This window comes from Gavia stellata, chromosome 17 (genome assembly GCF_030936135.1).
Source record: "Gavia stellata isolate bGavSte3 chromosome 17, bGavSte3.hap2, whole genome shotgun sequence".
In the NCBI taxonomy this organism is placed as follows: domain Eukaryota; kingdom Metazoa; phylum Chordata; class Aves; order Gaviiformes; family Gaviidae; genus Gavia; species Gavia stellata.
This window is the reverse complement of record NC_082610.1, coordinates 11,564,599-11,583,173: the sequence shown is the minus strand read 5'-3', so window position 1 is coordinate 11,583,173 and position 18,575 is coordinate 11,564,599. Positions and strand designations below refer to the sequence as shown.

Below are 18,575 nucleotides of genomic sequence, written 5' to 3'. Positions count from 1 at the left end.
TTATGTTTGAAATGTCTCATATAACGTTGGCGAAACAAGCTGATAGCATGTACGGTAACCTTGTAAGTTCATAGGCACAGAGTGTCTCAGTAGGAGCTGTTTTGAATTCCATACTTGGCCTGAAAAGTTATTTTGCAGGAGTTCTGTGGAAGTCAGCTTTTTATAAAAATACAGAAAAGTAATCTGGTTGTTTATAAAAAGAGACTGTTTGCAAGGCTTTGTTCAGAAGCAATTTCTGTTCATTGATGTTTCTGTTAGGATTGTGCATCTTAAGAAATGTGTTTTTTATTTGTCACCAATAGAAAACAAGTATTTTAGGCAATTGGACTTTTGTGTTTTTTAACTAGTTTTATAAGCAAAGCAAGGGAGAGCTTCAGTTGTTACCAGAATCACATTAAACAGTTTTTTTTTCTTTTTATGTCAGTTCTAGGAAGACATGCAAAGAAACCAAACCACCAAGAAGCTGTGTTTCCTCCAGATAGAAATATTTATATTTAAAATGGTCACCATGAAAACAAAGTGCCTAATGTGAGAAGAAACTAAGTTGAAAAGCCTAGAAGGTCCTGCAAAACAGTCAGTCTTGCTTGCATATTTCCCTTATTGTAATGGTATTGAGGCAGTTATGTCAGGGAAGAGACAGCAGCAGTACTTCAGTTTTTACTGATGATGAGGAAGGGCCAAAGTAAATTATTACTACAGATGCTGCAGAAACCAGTCCTTCATTTCTGTTGATGTTTCTGACTTTAAGCAAACAATAAATGTATTGTATCCTGCATGCCAAACTCAAGTCTTAATAAAATAATTTATTCTTGGTAAACATGGCAGAATTAGGGCTGCATTGAAAATGGAATCGGGATTAGTGGTATTGAAATGTGAGGAATTTAATTCTTTTCCAATCTCCCTGAGGAACATGTTCTCAAATATTAGAAACAGAGCATTAAAGGACTAAGAAAGGACTTAAGTGCTGCAAGTTTGAATTAAAATTAGGGGTTTTTCTCTCCAGTAGGGCAACTAAGCCAAAAAAAGTTTTTAATTTTTGAGTATACTACCTCAAAACACTGCTGACAAGCAATAAACATGGCACTGCTGTCAAAAAAAAAAAAGTTATTTTAATTTAAGGACTCCTATATGTCAACTTTATTGGTTGCTGTATTATGCTGAAAGGCTTCATGTGCAGACATGAACCAGCTCCATATATCCATTTAACTAGTGATAATTAGTGGAATTACCCTGACAGTGGAGGCATTTTTTCACTATTCTCAAAATCACCTGTAGTGACAGAGCTTGTTTCACTGACAGGAAATATCAGCCAGGACTGCAGGCATTTGCTTTCATATGTATACATCTGTACATGCACAATCACAATTGCTTTGATTTCTACTTTCTCTCTGCCCTGTTTGTACTGCTTTAAGTTGTAATAAGATCTTCACTTTCTCCTTGGGTAGCCACCAGGCATGAACAGTACTTTTCAGATTTTCTCATCTGATGTTCCTGTTTGCCCCCGACTGGAAGCAGAAAGGAGGTTGGGCTAACTTATTATAGTAGAAGGGATCAACTCTTCTTCTTCCCAGTGTTTGCACTTTGTGTCTGGGAGCCCTCCAGAGACTCCTGTAACACCACGGGAAGCCACATGGAAATCCAAATTCTTGTATGTGCTTAATACATCATGTGTGGGACCTAAAATGACAGTTCCTGTTATCTGTGAATCTAACCCATAGATGCTTCAGTTCTGACTGAAAAGAACTGTTTGCCCAGACTATTTCCTGCTCTGTAATTCTCTTGCTCTCTGTGGCCCAAATTTTTATTGGGCTCTGTAGCACTTCAGTAAAGTTTCAAATAAACTTAACGCTATTTTTGGATTATGCTCAACTCAAGTATTTCCCCAAACACTGGGTTTTTTCCACTACAGGTAAGTAGTATATGCATTGCCTTGTAAGTCTTTGAGACAGTCATAGAACAGGAAACTTTAATTATAGTTAAGAATTACTCCATTCAACTTCTTGTCCTTATTGCATTGTTTCTAGTGACTTATGTACAATACTGCAGTGAAATACTGGTGACTCTTCAGAAAAAAACGTATACTTTTCCATGAACTGCATATGCTTAGAGCCCCATCATCTTCTCTGTCATCTGTCAACACAGTGTTCATGCCAAAAAAAAAAAAAAAAAAAGATAAAAAAGTGATGTTTCCAGCAAGCCAGAAACCCCAGTAACCAGAGTCTCCTGTCTCGTCCTGTCTTTCTGACCACAAAATGTGGCTTTTTTGGAGAACATGACCTCTGACACAGCAAGAAGAAATGCTTCGCTGGTGAGCAAATGTCTCTGCTGAGATGCTACTCCACAGCTTTTCATTGTGGACAGGAGTGATTTGGAAGTTCATGAGGAGAAAATTTTGTGCCTCAGAAGAATAGCCTCAGTCCTGTCTTTGCGGTAATGGAGGAGGGAAGTTTTAAGGCTGGGGAAGGTGTCCTGGCGGCTGTCCTTCGCAGCTGCCCTCTTCCCCAGGGGAAAGGCAGAGGAAGCCCAAGCCTGCTGTGTGTGTGCATGTGTGTGCAACACCTACTTGCACTGTTTTGCATCATGCTAAAAATGTTTTCCTCCCCTTCCCTTTGCCTGCAGTGGCTCCTGCTGACCATCTCTTCTGTCTTTTCCTTACCGTTATCAGCCCTGGCACATGCTGCTTCTCTTCTTTGGTTGGTTCAGATATGGCTCTACTCTTTCAGCTTTTCTTCCCCCCCCTTCCTTGCTGGATGGAAACAGCTGAGGCTATAAAAATCCCCTCTCTGTGAGCAGAAAAGATACTAAATTAAGGAGCTTGTGATCAGACTCACTTATCAATTATGCCAGAGTTAACTTTTAAAGATATTTGTGTTACACAAATATGATAACAGTCTTGTGGTGAGCTAATGAAAACAATGGAAAGAAAGTATTGTTTTATAGCTGTTAAGTCAGTCAAAGTCTTTGGTAGCCCTGAGACAGTAGTGATGTGAGTTTATAGCAATTAAGAAAACCTAATCTGGCTGCCACTCCCTTAGCTGAAATGTCCAAAGTGGAATGTTTCACTGACACTTCCCCACTCCTCAGAAGCTAGTCATAATTATTTTGAGAGAAAAGAAAAATACTTTGGCTTTTCTATTATAAAAAGTATCTCAGGCAGGTATGGAAGTCGGGTAAAGTGACTGCTTATCCTTGATTTTAATTCTTTTTTTCAATGGGTCTTGAATCCTGGGGTGCCTGTATATCAAGCTGTTTAAGCCGAGTTGCAGCATCTTACACTGTGCTGTTGCTATCTTTTAGTTGCCCTGCGTTGCTTTCCCCTTGTGATAGCACTCGTGTGTAAAGCTTAAGCCCAGACATACATCAGCCTTTCTGCATGGCAGTCCCCTACCTTTCCCCTTCCCCTCGGAACTTCTGGATCTATTGGCTGGTTTTGGACCGATGCAAAAACTGCTGTGTAGCTCTGCATTCCCAAAGCTGGGGCTGGTGAGGGTCATGCTGGGCCCCCCTCGCACCCGTACCGGGGCAGCCAAGGTGGCTGGGCTCCCTCCTGCCGGCATGCAATTGTTGGAGAGGTTTGCTCATTAATCATTGAGGACTTGAAACTGGAAAGGTGCTGGATGTCCTCAACCCCTTTTGAGTCAATGGGAGTTCACGGCACTCAGATTCTTGAAAAATTAGACCTTCTGGAAGTCAGGGCATATAAAATGTTTGTGCTTTTACCTCACAAAGCCACAAAGCTCTTCAGAAAAGGGCATGGAGCATACTATAAATGAAGTATTCAGAGGGGAAAACAAAAATTTCCTGACTTATTCTTGGCACCAAATATTTAATCATGACATTTGGTCTAAGAAAATGTACATACTCTCAACATTGCCAATTTATTTTACCCACAAACCAACAACAGACTGATGATGTGCACACAAAGGTTATTTATTTTGAGTGCAGCCAGGGAATGTGAGTATTCCAAATGCTTCCTTATATCTCCCCATGGGATCTCTTTAATAAGTTGCGTAATATTTTTCTGTATTAGAGGATGGTAAGATAGACATGGTAGGTCTCTTTACTTAAATACACTGGTCATGTTTTCTCTTTTCTACTTTGAAGGAAATGCAAGCGGAGAATGAATAGTTTGTGAACAGTGTTAAATTAAAAAGCATAACTTCAAAGGCCTTTCTAACAATTTATTCTAAAATTATCAGCCAACAGATGATGTTCCAAGCAAAATAACTAATTATGTAGGAGGTTAGGCAAGCATTGATTTAGTTTTTGATTTCTTGGACTGGTAGATAATTCTTTAATAGCAAGAAAAAGAAGACATGACTTAAATCTCTGTACTTAAGTCCAGGTATACCCTCTTCCGAGGACAAGTATATACATAACCTGTAACAATTTTCTTGGGAAATGTGAAAGCCACTTGGATATTTTCTATGGACTTTGGCTGACTCTAAGACACTCCTCATAAGAGATTGAGAGCAAGGTTAAAGAAGGATAAGGGAGTGCTGCAATGAAAGTATTTTAGTTCTTGCAAACTTATGTTAATTTAGAATAGCATTGCTCTTGCAGAATGTGAGGGTATTTATCTGGAATATCAGGCACAGTTTGACAGTGATCATGTTACTAGGAAAAGCCAATGGGGCTTAGTGTGCCAAACATCATTACTTTATATCATCAGCACGTGACAAGGTAAGACTCCAAACACATAACTTCAGCATTTAACATGTGGAGACGTGGAGATAAAATTCCTTTCTAAGCACTAGAGCGCTGAACCCTTCGTCATTTTGGCAAGAGAGTTAGAAAAAGGGGAGCTCTCTGTGGTTACTTGTTTTCTGTTTCTTCAGTTCTGGTGTAACTTGTGATAATGTTTCTGCTTAGCCTGCTTTGTACATTTGCTCGTGGCAAGTGATTGTGCCAATTCTAAATTGCTCTGGCTGAGCTGCGCTCTTGGCCCTAGCTTGTGCAACGGGAGAAAATTCCCTCAAATAGTGTTGACTTTTGGCTGCAGGTTTCTAAGAATTCTTAAGACCAAAACGTTACCAGGGATGTACTTGCTGTGGCATAAATTCTGCTTGGGAAAAGCATCTGGACATTTGGTTTTTCTTCATCTGTTATCTAGCACTTACCGCTGAACAAAAATTAAAGAAATCCTCAGGCTCTCAGTGAAGCTGGTTGGTTTTGAAGCAGTAGACTTGAATTTGTAGGATTTTTTTAACAGTCTTTGTGAAGTACATGTCATGACAGCACAGGTATGTTACGTTTGTTTGTAACACTTATCTTGGATGCCACTACTAGCTTTTTGTATCTGGCTGTCCAGTCACCATACTCTGTGTTTTTATGTTCATATTGGATATGTAGTTTGTGGGTTTAATTTTGTTAGGCAGAACCTGTTTTAACATAACCTGTGTTTGTCTTTTGTAGGAATAACATGCTTGGAAGTACTTGGTAGTGTTGATTACTTGTACCCCTGCATGAAAGCTCCAGCTTAATCCTTTTCAAACACTTCTCTCGGACCATGGGGGAAACCGATGATGAAAAATACAGTCAAGCTGGCCAGATATTTGAAAACTTTGTACAAGCGACGACGTGCAAAGGTACCATTCAGGCCTTTAATATTCTCACTCGCCAACTTGAATTAGATCCTTTGGACAATAGAAACTTTTACACCAAACTGAAGTCAAGAGTGACCACGTGGAAGGCCAAAGCTTTGTGGAACAAGCTTGATAAAAGAGCAAGTCACAAAGAGTATAAACGTGGAAAATCTTGCATGAACACTAAGGTAAGTGGAGTCCACTTTTTGATTTCATAGCTCAGACTCTTTTAAACTTGTTTTTCTGCAGAAGCAAGGTTTCTACTATCATGTGCAATGAATCCATTCATGTAACCCTCCTTTTAATATACTTCTTGAAACTATGGCTTATATCACCTGATTTTGACAAATTTTCAGGTATTTTTGTTCTGCAAGTTTTGTGGAAACATACAGCATGTGAGAGTGAACCTAAAAGCACCCTGCTTTACAGTCTGCCTCAGTCATGGCAGAAAAGTTTTCTGCCCTCTTTAGATATCAGCATCAATCAGGCATAAGATGTAAACTCATGAGGCAGTAGGCTTCATTAATTCCAGGCTCACAAGAAGTACTTGCTTTATTAAACAGGGTTTTGCAAGGTGCAAATCACAGCATAGTCAGCAGACTCCTCAGTTTGCTGCTTGGTGCATGCTGTAAGAGACCAGGGCTGGCCAAACGTGTTTCAATAGCAGTTCCTGAACTGTTCTCTGCAAAGTGCTTCTTGGAGGTCTGGGCGTCTGTCTTTGTCACCTAGCATTGGCTCTAGTTGCTAAACAACAGCAAAAGAAAATCCTGCACTATTTATGGATTTCAATACTTCCCTGTAACTGCTTTTTCACAAGCAGAATGTGGATAATTGCTATGTGGTAGTTCCTGAAGGAGACGGTCTGCTTGGTTGTGGAAAGGACAGGAAATGATCTTGTCTTCAGCAGAGCATGCAATACCATATTTGGATGGAGAGAACCACTGAACGTTGGTATAAATCTTGTCAAAACTGTACAAAATACTCTAGTTCATGCCACTTGTTTCATCTAGCTATCACAGAATATTTTTAATAGCTTTGTCTTAGACCAATTTGCTTATTTACTGCCAAGTGATGGCTGAAAGTTGCCTCAAGAAGGGTAAGTTTTAAGAAGCTACTTGACTGTATAGAGGTAGAGCAGAGAGGAAGGACACACTGGGGGGTAACTAGACACCAAACTGTGGAGGAGTTTTTAATTAAAACTATCACTGAAGTGTGTTATTTTATGGACTCAGTAGACAGGCAGTGTTGAAATAGTCTTGTTTGCATCATTGCACTGAAACGTCTCAAAAGGACCAAGGAGAAGGACACCATGTTACCTTCAGTACATATAGAGGCCTTTGTTTTTATTTATTCATTTTTAATAAGCTCCCAATGATTATTAACTTTTTCTAAGGTAATAAATGTCCTTACTACACTTTTCTTTAGAAAGTAAAGAGTGCCATTGGTAATCTGCACTGTTTTCCTGATAGCCTCTGTTTTTCTCCTTTCCTTTTTCCCTTCGTTTCCCTTTGTGACCTGTGCTTCCTTCCTCCCTTTTGTTCTTTTGAAAAGGCCTTGAACATATGTCACTGAGCATCTTTGTGATGAAAACAGACAGGAAAGGGAAGGAATGAGAAAGTGTCTGATGATTAACAAATTATAGGAGATATTCCACATACACCTCACCTACACATACAGCTCCAGGTCCAAATTTCCATGGTTAGTTTGAGGAAGTATTTGCAACACAAAAAACCAGTTTTTAAGACCCATGTGAAATGTAAAAATGAAGTCCTTCTCTCTCAAGTGTGACATTACAAAGCTAAGGCCTGGTTCTGCAAAGTTCTTAAGCAAAGTGATTAATTTTTATATATTATGAGAAGACTCACAGAAATTGGTTAGTACATAAAATACAGCCTGTGTAATGCTCTACAAGGTTGCCAAGCAGGAGGCTCATCAGCACCTTATGCAGTGTTGAAAGTATGGTATTACTGCTCTTTGAGAGTAAAGATTTATTTTTAGTGGCATGGTGTAAGTATTTACAGAAATTAATGGACATATCTATGATGCACGTATGATCAAATTGCAAATGAATATAGAATGTCTGTATATGAGCAGTGTGTGCATAGATATTCTGTGAAATACTTGTAGATGTTCATTATGAACCTGGACCGTGCCCAGACCTGCACTTCACTGTGTCATCACTGATTTAACCAGAGAAACATGACTCTTCAGATTGCTGCAAATGAAAGCAGTGACCACAGTCTGTGGGCTCTGTGGGGATATCTACCAAACATTCCTCACACGTGAATCACAGCCTGCTGTGAAAGCCTATCTGTGCAACATGCATGAGAGGAGACACGTTGCGAGAGGACTGCGGACTCCCTGATCATTGTGGTGGTATACTCTGACAGCCCCGCTTACAGATAAGGAATTCTCAGAAACGCTGGCAGTCCAACAAAAATGCCAGAGCAGAGAGATTAGGCTACAGTATACATACCACGATTTTCCTTCAGTGCAACTAGTAATTTTAAGTTTCTGTCTTTCTTGCATGTTATGCCAGCTACCATTTTTAGTAGTGAAGCAGGCAAACAGGAGTTAACAGGCTAAATCCTGACAGCAGTGCCCAGCGCTCACCTCTGCGGAGTTGCCTGGGGACTATTTGAAGTATATCAGCCCGGAGTAAAAATCTTACTTGTTAAAGCAGGATCACAAAATGAGCTAAGTGGATTTTTGCAATTGCACTTCTGTAAACAGAGCCAAGGTTGCTAGTAGGCATCATTTAAAAAAAAAAAATATATGACTTGAAGGCTTTATATGAGGTTGTGGCCATGAGCTCTGTAGCTGAGTCTGCAGCTCTCAGTTCTTCTCAGATACGGCTTTGCAATCTGTCTGGCTTCTTGCAATCTTCCCAGTCTTTGAAGGTGATAAAACACAATTGGGATCTAAACTACTCGTGGTCTCTCTCTTTTTTTTTTTTAACAATTTTTTTTTTAACAAATCAAGAACCTGCTGCCTCACCCTAAAACTGTTCATTTTTTGCACAGTATTTAACAGCTGAAAGCGTACTTGTTGATTTTTTTTTTGTGCTTACAAACTCTTCAGCCACACTTAAGTTGCTCATTACAATATACACAACTTTTATACACACAGAATGTTCCATTCCAACTAAATAACAATAATCCTGTGTCTTAACTGCTCTTGAAGAACATTGCCAAATATGGTTTTTAAAGTTTCTACAATGGTACGATTTTAAGCTGGATGAATAAAACCAGTTGAACAATTTTCAAAAAGTTCAAACCCACTGCTATTTCAGAATTGCATTACTGTGGACTTTATTTTCCCTTTAATTCTTTGTAGAAGATTAAAAACCCAAAAAGTGCTGCAGAAAGACATGTACAAAATTGGGGCAGAAACAAAGTTTTTTTTGAAACTGTAGGTGTCCATCTGTGTGTATGTTAAATCTGTATCAGACATACACTTCCTTCCATCACAAAGTTGTAAAATGGGAATGAGTACTGTTCAGAATACTATTTCTGGAGCTGGCATTTGCACAGTTTACCAGTATTAGAGAGAAACAGAAGTCTGTCCTAAGTAGCCAAAACTCTAGAAATCATACTGTGATTTTTGCAAGTATGTCTACAAAAAGAGCACAACTTTATTATCCTGGCAAAGTTTCTCTCTCATTTTCATCTTTTACTTATCAATGCAGAGTAGCCTGCTTGGAATCTGTAATAATTATTTGTTTCTTCATGGAATGAAACATAGCTAGATGATTAAAGAAGATTAAACGTTTAACATATGTTGTTCACCATGCTAGCAGCTTGACTATCTCTCTAAATTTTTGAACATGCAAAAAATAGTATGATGATGGACAAGAATTTATCCAGCTAGTTGCAGAGTGTATTCAATAGTCTTTTTAAGACACATGTGAGTGTTTAAACATTTATTTGAACCTCTCTGTATGGAGTAGATTCTTTATTTGATTTACTGGCAATTTACTGTGTAAATGATACAGATATGTGCATGCACATGTAAATGAGGCTCCCACTGGTGTTTGAGATATGTATGCATATGTATCAGAGGGCAGGCCCTGGCTCATGCTGTGCACCTGAAATTCTGGCTGTCCCATGACTGTAGATTCATGCTTCCGGAGAGCAGAGATCACTGCCCATGAAAACATTCCAGACTTAGTCTGAAGAGAGGTGTTGATTCTCTAAAGCATGCAAATGTGGTGTTGTCTTCCCCCTCAAACATGTATGCTGTTTTTTCAAAACACATGCTTACACTTGAGGAGAACTAAGGAAACTTTGTTTAAAGTGCTAATGCCTTGGTAGACTCCAGCATTTCTCTCTGGATATACCCAGTTTTGGAGGATGGTGGTGTACATTGTGAGGAGGGCACTGGCAAATTCCTATGCATGGCTTTGGTCTTCTGAGCATTGTCTCTGTTGTAGACCCTACCTTGGGCACAGTTCCTGGGCAGAGGACTTGCACAGTCTGAGCAGTGGTTTCAAGGCCTAACTGGACAACATTAGCATAAAGCAAGTATATAAAATTGAGTTAAAAAGTCTTGAGTGCTATGTATATAAATACATACATATGTGCATTTGTAGGTATATGTGTATATGTATCTCATATAGATTCCTGAGAAACAAATGAAATGATCTTGAACTCAGTCACTGTTGGCTTCTCTTGTTTTCCTTGTTCCTGGACTTGGCCTTTCAAAGCTTGTTTTATAGTAGATTAGGTTCCCTTCCAAAAACTCCTGTTGGGAGACTTATTGCAAGAGAATGACTCTAAAATTATTTATGACGACATTTCCAGGGCTTGCATAAAAACGTAGTGGCTCTTTTCAGTAGCGTCACATGCTGTCAGTCCTACCTGGACTCGGTGGCATTGGTGTCTCTGCTGTAGGGAGGGCTCCATGGGCTCCTCTGGTGGGGTGCTGCTTTAGCTGAGGCAATATTACAGAGAGCATGTGGCTTGAGGGGGGACGGGAGCCAAGGGACGTTGGGGGCCAGGGTGTGAGTCAGCTGAAGAGGAGCCCTGGTCAGAAATGGGGATGGAGGTTTTGCGACTGACTCAGCACTGGCTCTGAGCCTCGTCTCCCTGTGCTAACCACACTGGTGTACCCGTAAATGATAAAACGGGATGGTCTTTATCTGCCAAACCTTTCCGCTGCTTTTCATATTGTCTCTATTTCCAAAGACTGTCAAATGAATGCTTTGGGAGTTAATAAAACTTACTTCGTCTGGTGCTCTCCTTCCCACAGAGTTGAGAAAGGGAGAGGTGCTGCCACGTTACGTAGCCGTAGGGTAATCAGCAGGATGAGGAGTGGATACCAGGTCTCTCTCCTTGTTATTAGGTAGAAATTGGCTTCCTACCAGTCCTCAGTTGTTTACAAACATCTGAATCTGCAGTCTTGCCCCTCATAGTGAATGAGGCAGGTTGGCTTCTAGATGTCTTCCTCTCCCCTCTCTCCACCTTCCTCTGTAGTGCTAAACAAATAGTTGTCTCTTAATTAAGCAAATCATCCAGCATGTATAAACCTGCTGGTATTGCGGCTAAATTTCCTCCTGAAGCGCTGGCATTTGTTGATCTTTCAAAGGCAACTCAAGTTTTCAGCCAGGTTTCTCCTGTGCTGTATATACTGGTACAGAAGCCAGTGAGCTTGTGTGTTCAAGCATTGTGGATTGATTGTGTCCCTCGAGACAAATATTTGGTTTTTTAAGAGGGTAATTGAATTGTAAGATGAAAGAAGGGAATGCCAGTTGTGCTCCAACTCAAAAATATCCTTACTATAATGAAAACTTTAACCTGTTTATTCTACAAAGAGCGACTATCCAGATGGCACATCCTTTTTGCTGGACATACTAATCTCTTCAAAATAATAATTGAAATGGGGAGATTTCCAAACCTGATAATCTAGGTTTATAACAAACACACCAAACTTACCTTAGATGTATTAGATAGTATTGCTAATTCTTTTATTATAATAAAAATGCATTCCTGTGAAGGTCATAAAGCTTGAAACTAGAAGTTGAGTACCATATTTAGAGGAAGTTTAGTGAATGAAAGGTTCTGACTTTTCACAAGAAGACATTCAGCTGCGCTTTTTTTTTTTTTAAATCTAGACACACAGTGCTTGGATAGCAGAATCCAGAACCTATTGAGGTGTTGGGGGTATTAAGGGCCACATATTCTACTGAACTTTTTGGTGGCATCTAGGTGTGTTTGGTACCCTTGAAAGACAAGCTGTTTATTTTGATATCTATGCTTCTTTGCTTTTGCCTTTTAGGACAGGGCACCTAAAGCCTTGCACTGGATTTCCATTGTAAACTTATTTTTAAGAATTTTAATAAGTAACTTTTACAGAGTTACTTCAAAGTAGTAGACGATATGGGAGTAATAGGAATGAGTGATAAGGAAGATTTGTTTGAGACGAGGGGAGAAGCAGCAAATCACCTATGAACATGCAGTGAAACCACAGTTGTTGAACATTGTCTCTGCATTCATTTCTCTAAGGATTTTTAGAGAGGGTACGGGGAGAAGCTCAGGTGATGACAGGACACACAGCAGACAGGGTTCTTTGAAAACAAAACAAAGCATTTGACTCTTTGAGCTGTGTTTTAAACTGATATTGGGCCAAATTACATCAGCAAAAGCAAATGTTTGGCATGTGATTTGGTAATGAAATCACTTTATTTTTATTATCCTACAGACGTTTCCACAAACACACCATTTTTCAGCTTTATCAGTCATGAAAAGCAATAAAGCCCAGCCAAGGTAACATAATCAGACAGCCTAAATAAGACTTCTTCAGGCATTTGGGAATTGTAAAATTTTTGGCTTGCAAGATAACGGTAGCTTTACATTAGTACTTCAACAGCACTGTGCTGTTTCTCTGTCCCTTGCTTAATGGCTTTGCAAGTAATCGACAGAAGGGAACTGTCCCACCCTGACCTGGTTTCCTAGATATTTCATAAAGATTCCCACAGGGAGTGACACCCAGTTACTTTCACACAAAGCACTACTATTGTCACCACAAGTGGCTTAATTAAGTTTGAGTGAAACAAAAGGTTACGACAGGGCGTGTTCCCGTAACTGTGGCTTTGTAGTGCTTTTGGGTTTGACTGTGAAGCAGCAGGGCTGTGTGTCCGTCCGCTGGGTCGGGTGGGGTGTGTGCGTGGGGCGAGGGGGCTCCTGCGTGGCCCCCGGCGCGCAGCCCCTGCTGCCGCTGTGCGCGGGTCAGGCCTGTCTCCTGGCTTCGGAGAGGCCCCCACAGTGCCAGATGTGGTTGTTACGGGTTTGTTGTTAGCTACGTTTCCAGCTTCGCTTTGGTGATATTTGTGTACTGATAAGTGAGGAAATACATAAGTTTTGCTACCAAGAAGTGATTAAACACTTGGCTGCTAAAACCCAGATTTCAGACAATAAGGCAATTTCCTGTCTCTTACAGTTCAGGTCCTTCCTGAGGTTCTTATGTCTGTCCTGAGAACTCGAGTTTTGGAGATGTGGTTGCTCTCTTTTCTCTTCTGCTGACAAATCTAATTCTACATTATTTGCTGTTTTAGGCATTTGTGCAGATTGCTTTTATTACACTTTTGGTGGAATGTAAAATACCACAGTTCTAAGAGATGATGTATAAGAAGTGAAAATGGAAAACATTTTAGTAGAAGCTGATTGTCTTAAGCAAATAACAGAATTTCTATTTATATTTTCTCTCTAAAAAGCCTTAACAGTGATGGAGTTGTGGTCAAAAAAAGTTTAACTGGGATCTGTTGTCATGACAAAGTAGAAATTCCCCTTTAATGCCCTTGAAATTGGGTTAATTTGCCTTACTTTCTCTGCTACAGTGTTTCAAGGTGGATTATTTTGTGTCAGTCAGTTCTCAAAATTCCCACATTCCCTAATATGTCTACATTTATGCACAAAATCTGTTTGTGTATGCAAGCAGCCAGGTTTCTGCAAACTAACATAGACACCTGTTTGCAGTTTCAGGTCTCTAGGATATTTGTGTCTGTCTTAACCTCTGTATCTGATGAAAACTGCTTCTTGAAAAATAACCCGAGTTTATACCATCATATGACATTATTATCATTTTCTAATTCTTCAGTCTTTTAACCTTTTCCTCATGCCGGGAATGTTTGGGTGACTTTAAGCTGTATTTTGAAACAAACCTGGCGGGGGGAGAACCATGTGTTTTCATGGTGAAAAAGCCTTTGCAACTGAGAGCTGTTGTCCTGGCAGCTGGCCATGTTTTGCTTCAAATCTTCCTGACCTGTGAGAGTCTTGGCAGGTACCCAAATGGGCCTTGGTTTCGTTCTGGGTCCTGGGTGATGGCAAAGAGAAGAACAAGCATTATATCATTTCAGCTAACATAAGAGCTTTACTTCATATCCACAGAAGTTTTAAATTAGAAATACATATGAGCTATGGGTCTGTTATACAGTATACTGGGAGATGAGGCTTGAGGGACGAAGAGGGTAATGATGACATCTTGCATTGATTGCGAACGCTCCAGCCGGATATAGGTATCTTCCTCCTTTATAATGAAGTTGGCCCAGCATGTCTGACGGAAGCAGAAGTTGCAATTCTGACTTGACCCTCATAGAGCCCTTGCTTTAACAAGCAAACTTGTGAATATGTTTTACATTAAATTATGTCAGACGGGCAGCTAAAGAACTGTACTTACAGTGGTGCTAGCAATAGTTTGCTGCCAGATTGGGGAAATGCATTAGGTGGGACTTCAGTGATTCCTGTTGGAGGCTGGTACTTGTCATACTTATTAAAAATTTGGGTGCTGGATTGAGGAGGTGCAGATGTAACCAAACTGAAATGAGCTGCAAGTGCTTTGAAATGCAGGATTAGAATTTTTTAAATCTTGAAAGGTTTAAAAAATTAGTCTGAGATCAAGAGGATAAAATTTCTAAAAGCTACTGGAAAATTTGACCCTTTTAATGAAGGAGTGCAACACCCAGAGAAAACTGGGAATATGCTGCAGAAAATGATCTGGTCCTTGCAATGGACCACACACCGAGCCTGCATCCATAGGGTGTAATGCTAACCCAAGCGGAGCTGATTCTGGGAGCCTGTCCGAGGAGGCCTGTGGTGTGTCAGGGACTGGGGTGGTTTCCTTCCCATCTAGTTGGTGCAGGTGAAACCCCGGCTAAAATATTTTGCCTAGTTAGGAGCACGTGTTACAGGCAAGTGGCAGTTAAACTAGAGCAAGTCCAGAGCAGAGCAGCAAGAATGGTCAGAGCTTTAGAGAATGTGACCTGTAGGATAGGCTTAAATACCTTCACCTAACCTATGTTAGGGAAGACCCAAAGAGGAACGCTACATAATTATCTGGAGCACAATCAGAACTGTTACTCATTTCACCTTCTCCCTAATAGTCTGTTTAACACTGCTAGATCAAATTCTGATTAGTTTTTCAAAAGTCTGCATTTTGCCTTGGACATTTGCTGCTTCTAATTCAGCCCTGAAAAACAGCTTGTGTTTCCCAAGGTCCTGCCTGTTTCTGCTTAAGAAACCAACCTAGAGATACTGCCTCGCTTGTCTTGCATCACTCTCTGGATTTGTTCATTTGACTAAGATGCTAACTTAGAAAGAACCATGTGGTTATGCCACACTTTGAATTAGTCTTGTGTTGCTTACTTCCACTGCCCCTTTGAATGAGTTACAAGAGCAGCTTTAAAAGGACCTGTGCAACAGCAAATACTCCTTTCTGATTGGTGTCCGCCTCCCCATCCTGCCTGTACTCTCTGCCATCCTTGCTGGATTTACAATTCAGATAAAACAACTGCCTCAGGGTAAATTGCAACTCAGATTAGACAACATTGCAAGAGATGGTAGTGAGCTTCCTGCCAAGGACTACACACCCAGATCATTAATAACAAGTTAGGCTGATCAGCAAGTGCTTGGTGGAAAGCAAAGGCATTTATTTCAGATTTTTTTATTTTCCTTTTTCGCATGTTTGTTTGTTTTTTTAGCGAGGTAGGAAATAATTGCATATGGTAGGAAGCCTTTCCTGGCAGGTGAGAGCTGTTATGACCGGTGGGGTTGCCACTGGGGCTGCTCGCTGCCTGCCTGGCCGGTGGCGGGGCTGCAAGGGCTGGGCTGGCCTGCTTGGCTGTAGGCATCTGGGGTAGGAAGTTCACTGCTTGTCAGCCCAGATGCAGCCCTGATAGTGGCAGAACGAGCGCAGCCGGTGTTGTTGAGGCAGGTGCCTCTGTCTGAATTTCACCCTGGCTGGAATGTGAAAACAGAGTCATTAATACGTGGCAGTGTAAATAAACACTGATCTTCTATGTATGTTTATTTCCCTTCTCTTGTGTTGGATGTTGGTGTAAAAGAGACTATTATACCTCCTGATGTGCAATTTGCTGCCCAATTTTGTCTTCAACTCTCTGCCCCTCTCTTTGAAGCATGTTCCTTTTCACATTTTTTCACCATTTTTATATTTACTTTTATTTTTCAAGACTCTTCCCTTCAGTAATAAGGTCTGTTATGTACCTTCTTTGTTTTCAGCCAAAAAGGTTTTGGAAATAAGAACTAGAGGTGCTGAAATCTAATTTCCGTTGTGTGATATGCTGCCAGCAGCCTGGCTTGTGAGTTCTGTATGGGTGCTGTTAACTTTCCCTGCTATCAGAAATCTTCCTAAAAATGTTACACTAAAGATACGTTTTGTAGTTGTTTGAATTGTTCAAGTACATCTTGCTTGCTGACACTGTTGGATGCCATATTGCTAAGAGGTGCTGGTTGGTCAGTTCCTAGTGTTTTTGAATTGTGAATAAAAATGTGAAAAGTAAAAGCATTGCCTACCTATGGTAAACTTGTATGTGCAAGTGACCAGTTAAATAAACTGGAAAAAAATGAGGTTATAGCTCTTTGGAGCTGTATTTGGCTTTACTAGTTAAGTGGTTGTGAATGCTAGCACTGGAAAATGCAGTGGCTTTGAAGACAGCGTGAGGAGCTGGAAGAAAATAGACCCCAAAAGCCCAGAATTGCTGCTGCCTTGTACAGCATTGCGTTTTCAGCTCAGCTATAGCTGCTGTACTCTACTGTACAGTCATTCTGCTTAGGAAAGTTAGCATTGATGGGATTAAATGATTCCGCTCTTTAAAAATAAATAAATAATAATTTAAAAATTGGGATTCTGACTCAGACTTGATGGCTAGTTCTGTATGAGCTCATTTACCCAGTACTGGCTTCTAAAAGCCGTGTCTTAATTGGGTGTTGGTTAATAATTCACCTAATATAAAAATGTATTTTAGAACATATTTTAAAATAATATTCTGTGAAATGACCTTGAAATAACTTGACTTACCACTTACTTTAAAAAGCCAGTTTCTAAGGGGAGGCTTAGCTGATTTATTATATTGTTGTAATTATTGTTGTTTAGTTAAAAATTTTAGGTTCAGTGTAGTATTTCATCTCCATAGGCAGACCAAGCTGTAGCAATAGTGCTATTTTTATTTTGTTTTTAAAGCATATTACCAAATTCTTCCTGTAGCAAAGCCATGGTTGTTGACCAACTTGCCTGCATGCTTTGGATGCCATAAAGCATGACAAATCCCTTCCTCTGGGTCTGTAGACAAGTCTTCTACTGGCTGGTCAGCCCTTGCCCCTGAAACCGTATGGACAATTAATTATTTTCTTGCAATTGCAATCTTATGAGTGTCACTACTCACAAGGCTTCCAAGACTTGAGGCTTGGTCTCTGCTTAGTCCCTGCTGTGCTCAGAGGTGAGGCTCTTGGTGCCTTTGTTTCTTCATCTCTGTTTACCAGTTCTCTACTTGTGGATATATTGTTTTGTTTTGGGTTTTTTTTTGCCAAGTTTTTAAGGATAGCCTTAAAGCATTATCTCAGTATGACAGGCATAAGCCTACAAAAAAAAAGGCAAGGTACTTAAATGCTGCCAACCATATTAATGACTGGGATAGTCGGGCAACATTCTTTCTGCAAGGTTTATCTTGTTTTCACTTTGATTGTTTAAGCAGCTGGCCAAAAGAAAGACAATCTCTTCTGGTTTTTGGGTGTGTTGTGTTTTTTGCCCCCCCCCCCCCCCCCCCCCGGTTTTGATTACAATGAAAGACAGGTAAGAAAACAGCAAATATGCTCTTAATTCCAAAGGATGGCAACAGGTTTATTTTGTGCTTTATTTGAGGAGATTTTTGGATTAAACCACTTGCCTGATTTCTGGTGGATAATCTATTAAAAATAGTGTAATATTTCTTGTCAGATGATGTGCAGGTTTTCTTCAGATAACTAGCTGTGGTGCAGGGCAACTGAAAGTTTCTAGAGATACTTTTCTGTATTATGTCTACCAATTGCAATTTTTTAAGATTTATTTTTGTAAATTGTTATAAAAGCTCTGAGATCAAGTCAACACATTTAAATATGACCAATGCTGCCTAAGAGAGCTCTTCAGAAAAGCTCCAAATAACAAAGTCCTGACAGCTTTGGTGTACCCACAAAGGAACCCTTGAACTTCTAGCACACAGAGTGCATACAGCCTTTCTTTAATGTGTTGCATAGCAGACTGTTTCAGATGTCTTTCATACCATTGTTTTAATTTCAAACCATGAAAAGGTTTTTATATGCAAATCTAATATTAGTACATATATCTGAGAGACAGAGAGGATGGATGGACAAGTGTGTCCAAATTCATCCAGGAAAAATGAAGGCACGTGGTTTTTTCCATGCAGAAGCTTATCTTCCAAAAAAGAGAAAAATAATCCTAGTAAAGATGAGCCAAACGAATGCAATAAATGTACTAATGTTTCACTTCTGGCATTTTGACCAAATAAAACAGGAGGGCAATAAAGATAGATCCTCTGATCCCTGGATTGTGCCGCATCCAGCTGCGTGTGCAGCAACTGCAGGGCACAAATGCCGGGGAAGGAGCTCTGTCCAAAATCAGCCTAGATTAGGTAGTAGGTGTGGTTTAACCCTAGCTGGCAATTAAGCATCACGCAGCCACTCACCCCAGTGGGTTGAGGGAGAG

At 40.1% G+C, this 18,575-nt stretch overlaps 1 protein-coding gene across 9 annotated transcripts in view; it reads left to right on the top strand.

The window, feature by feature from the left end:
* Window positions 1–18,575, top strand: part of MICAL2 (microtubule associated monooxygenase, calponin and LIM domain containing 2) — an 82,604-nt gene that overhangs the window by 17,686 nt on the left and 46,343 nt on the right. For all 9 annotated transcript variants that reach the window (XM_059825841.1, XM_059825842.1, XM_059825840.1 and 6 more), the window contains exon 2: window positions 5,416–5,773. In XM_059825841.1, the coding sequence (XP_059681824.1) occupies window positions 5,510–5,773 (264 nt within the window). In that variant the 5' untranslated portion in view covers window positions 5,416–5,509. The remainder of the gene's footprint in view (window positions 1–5,415; window positions 5,774–18,575) is intronic.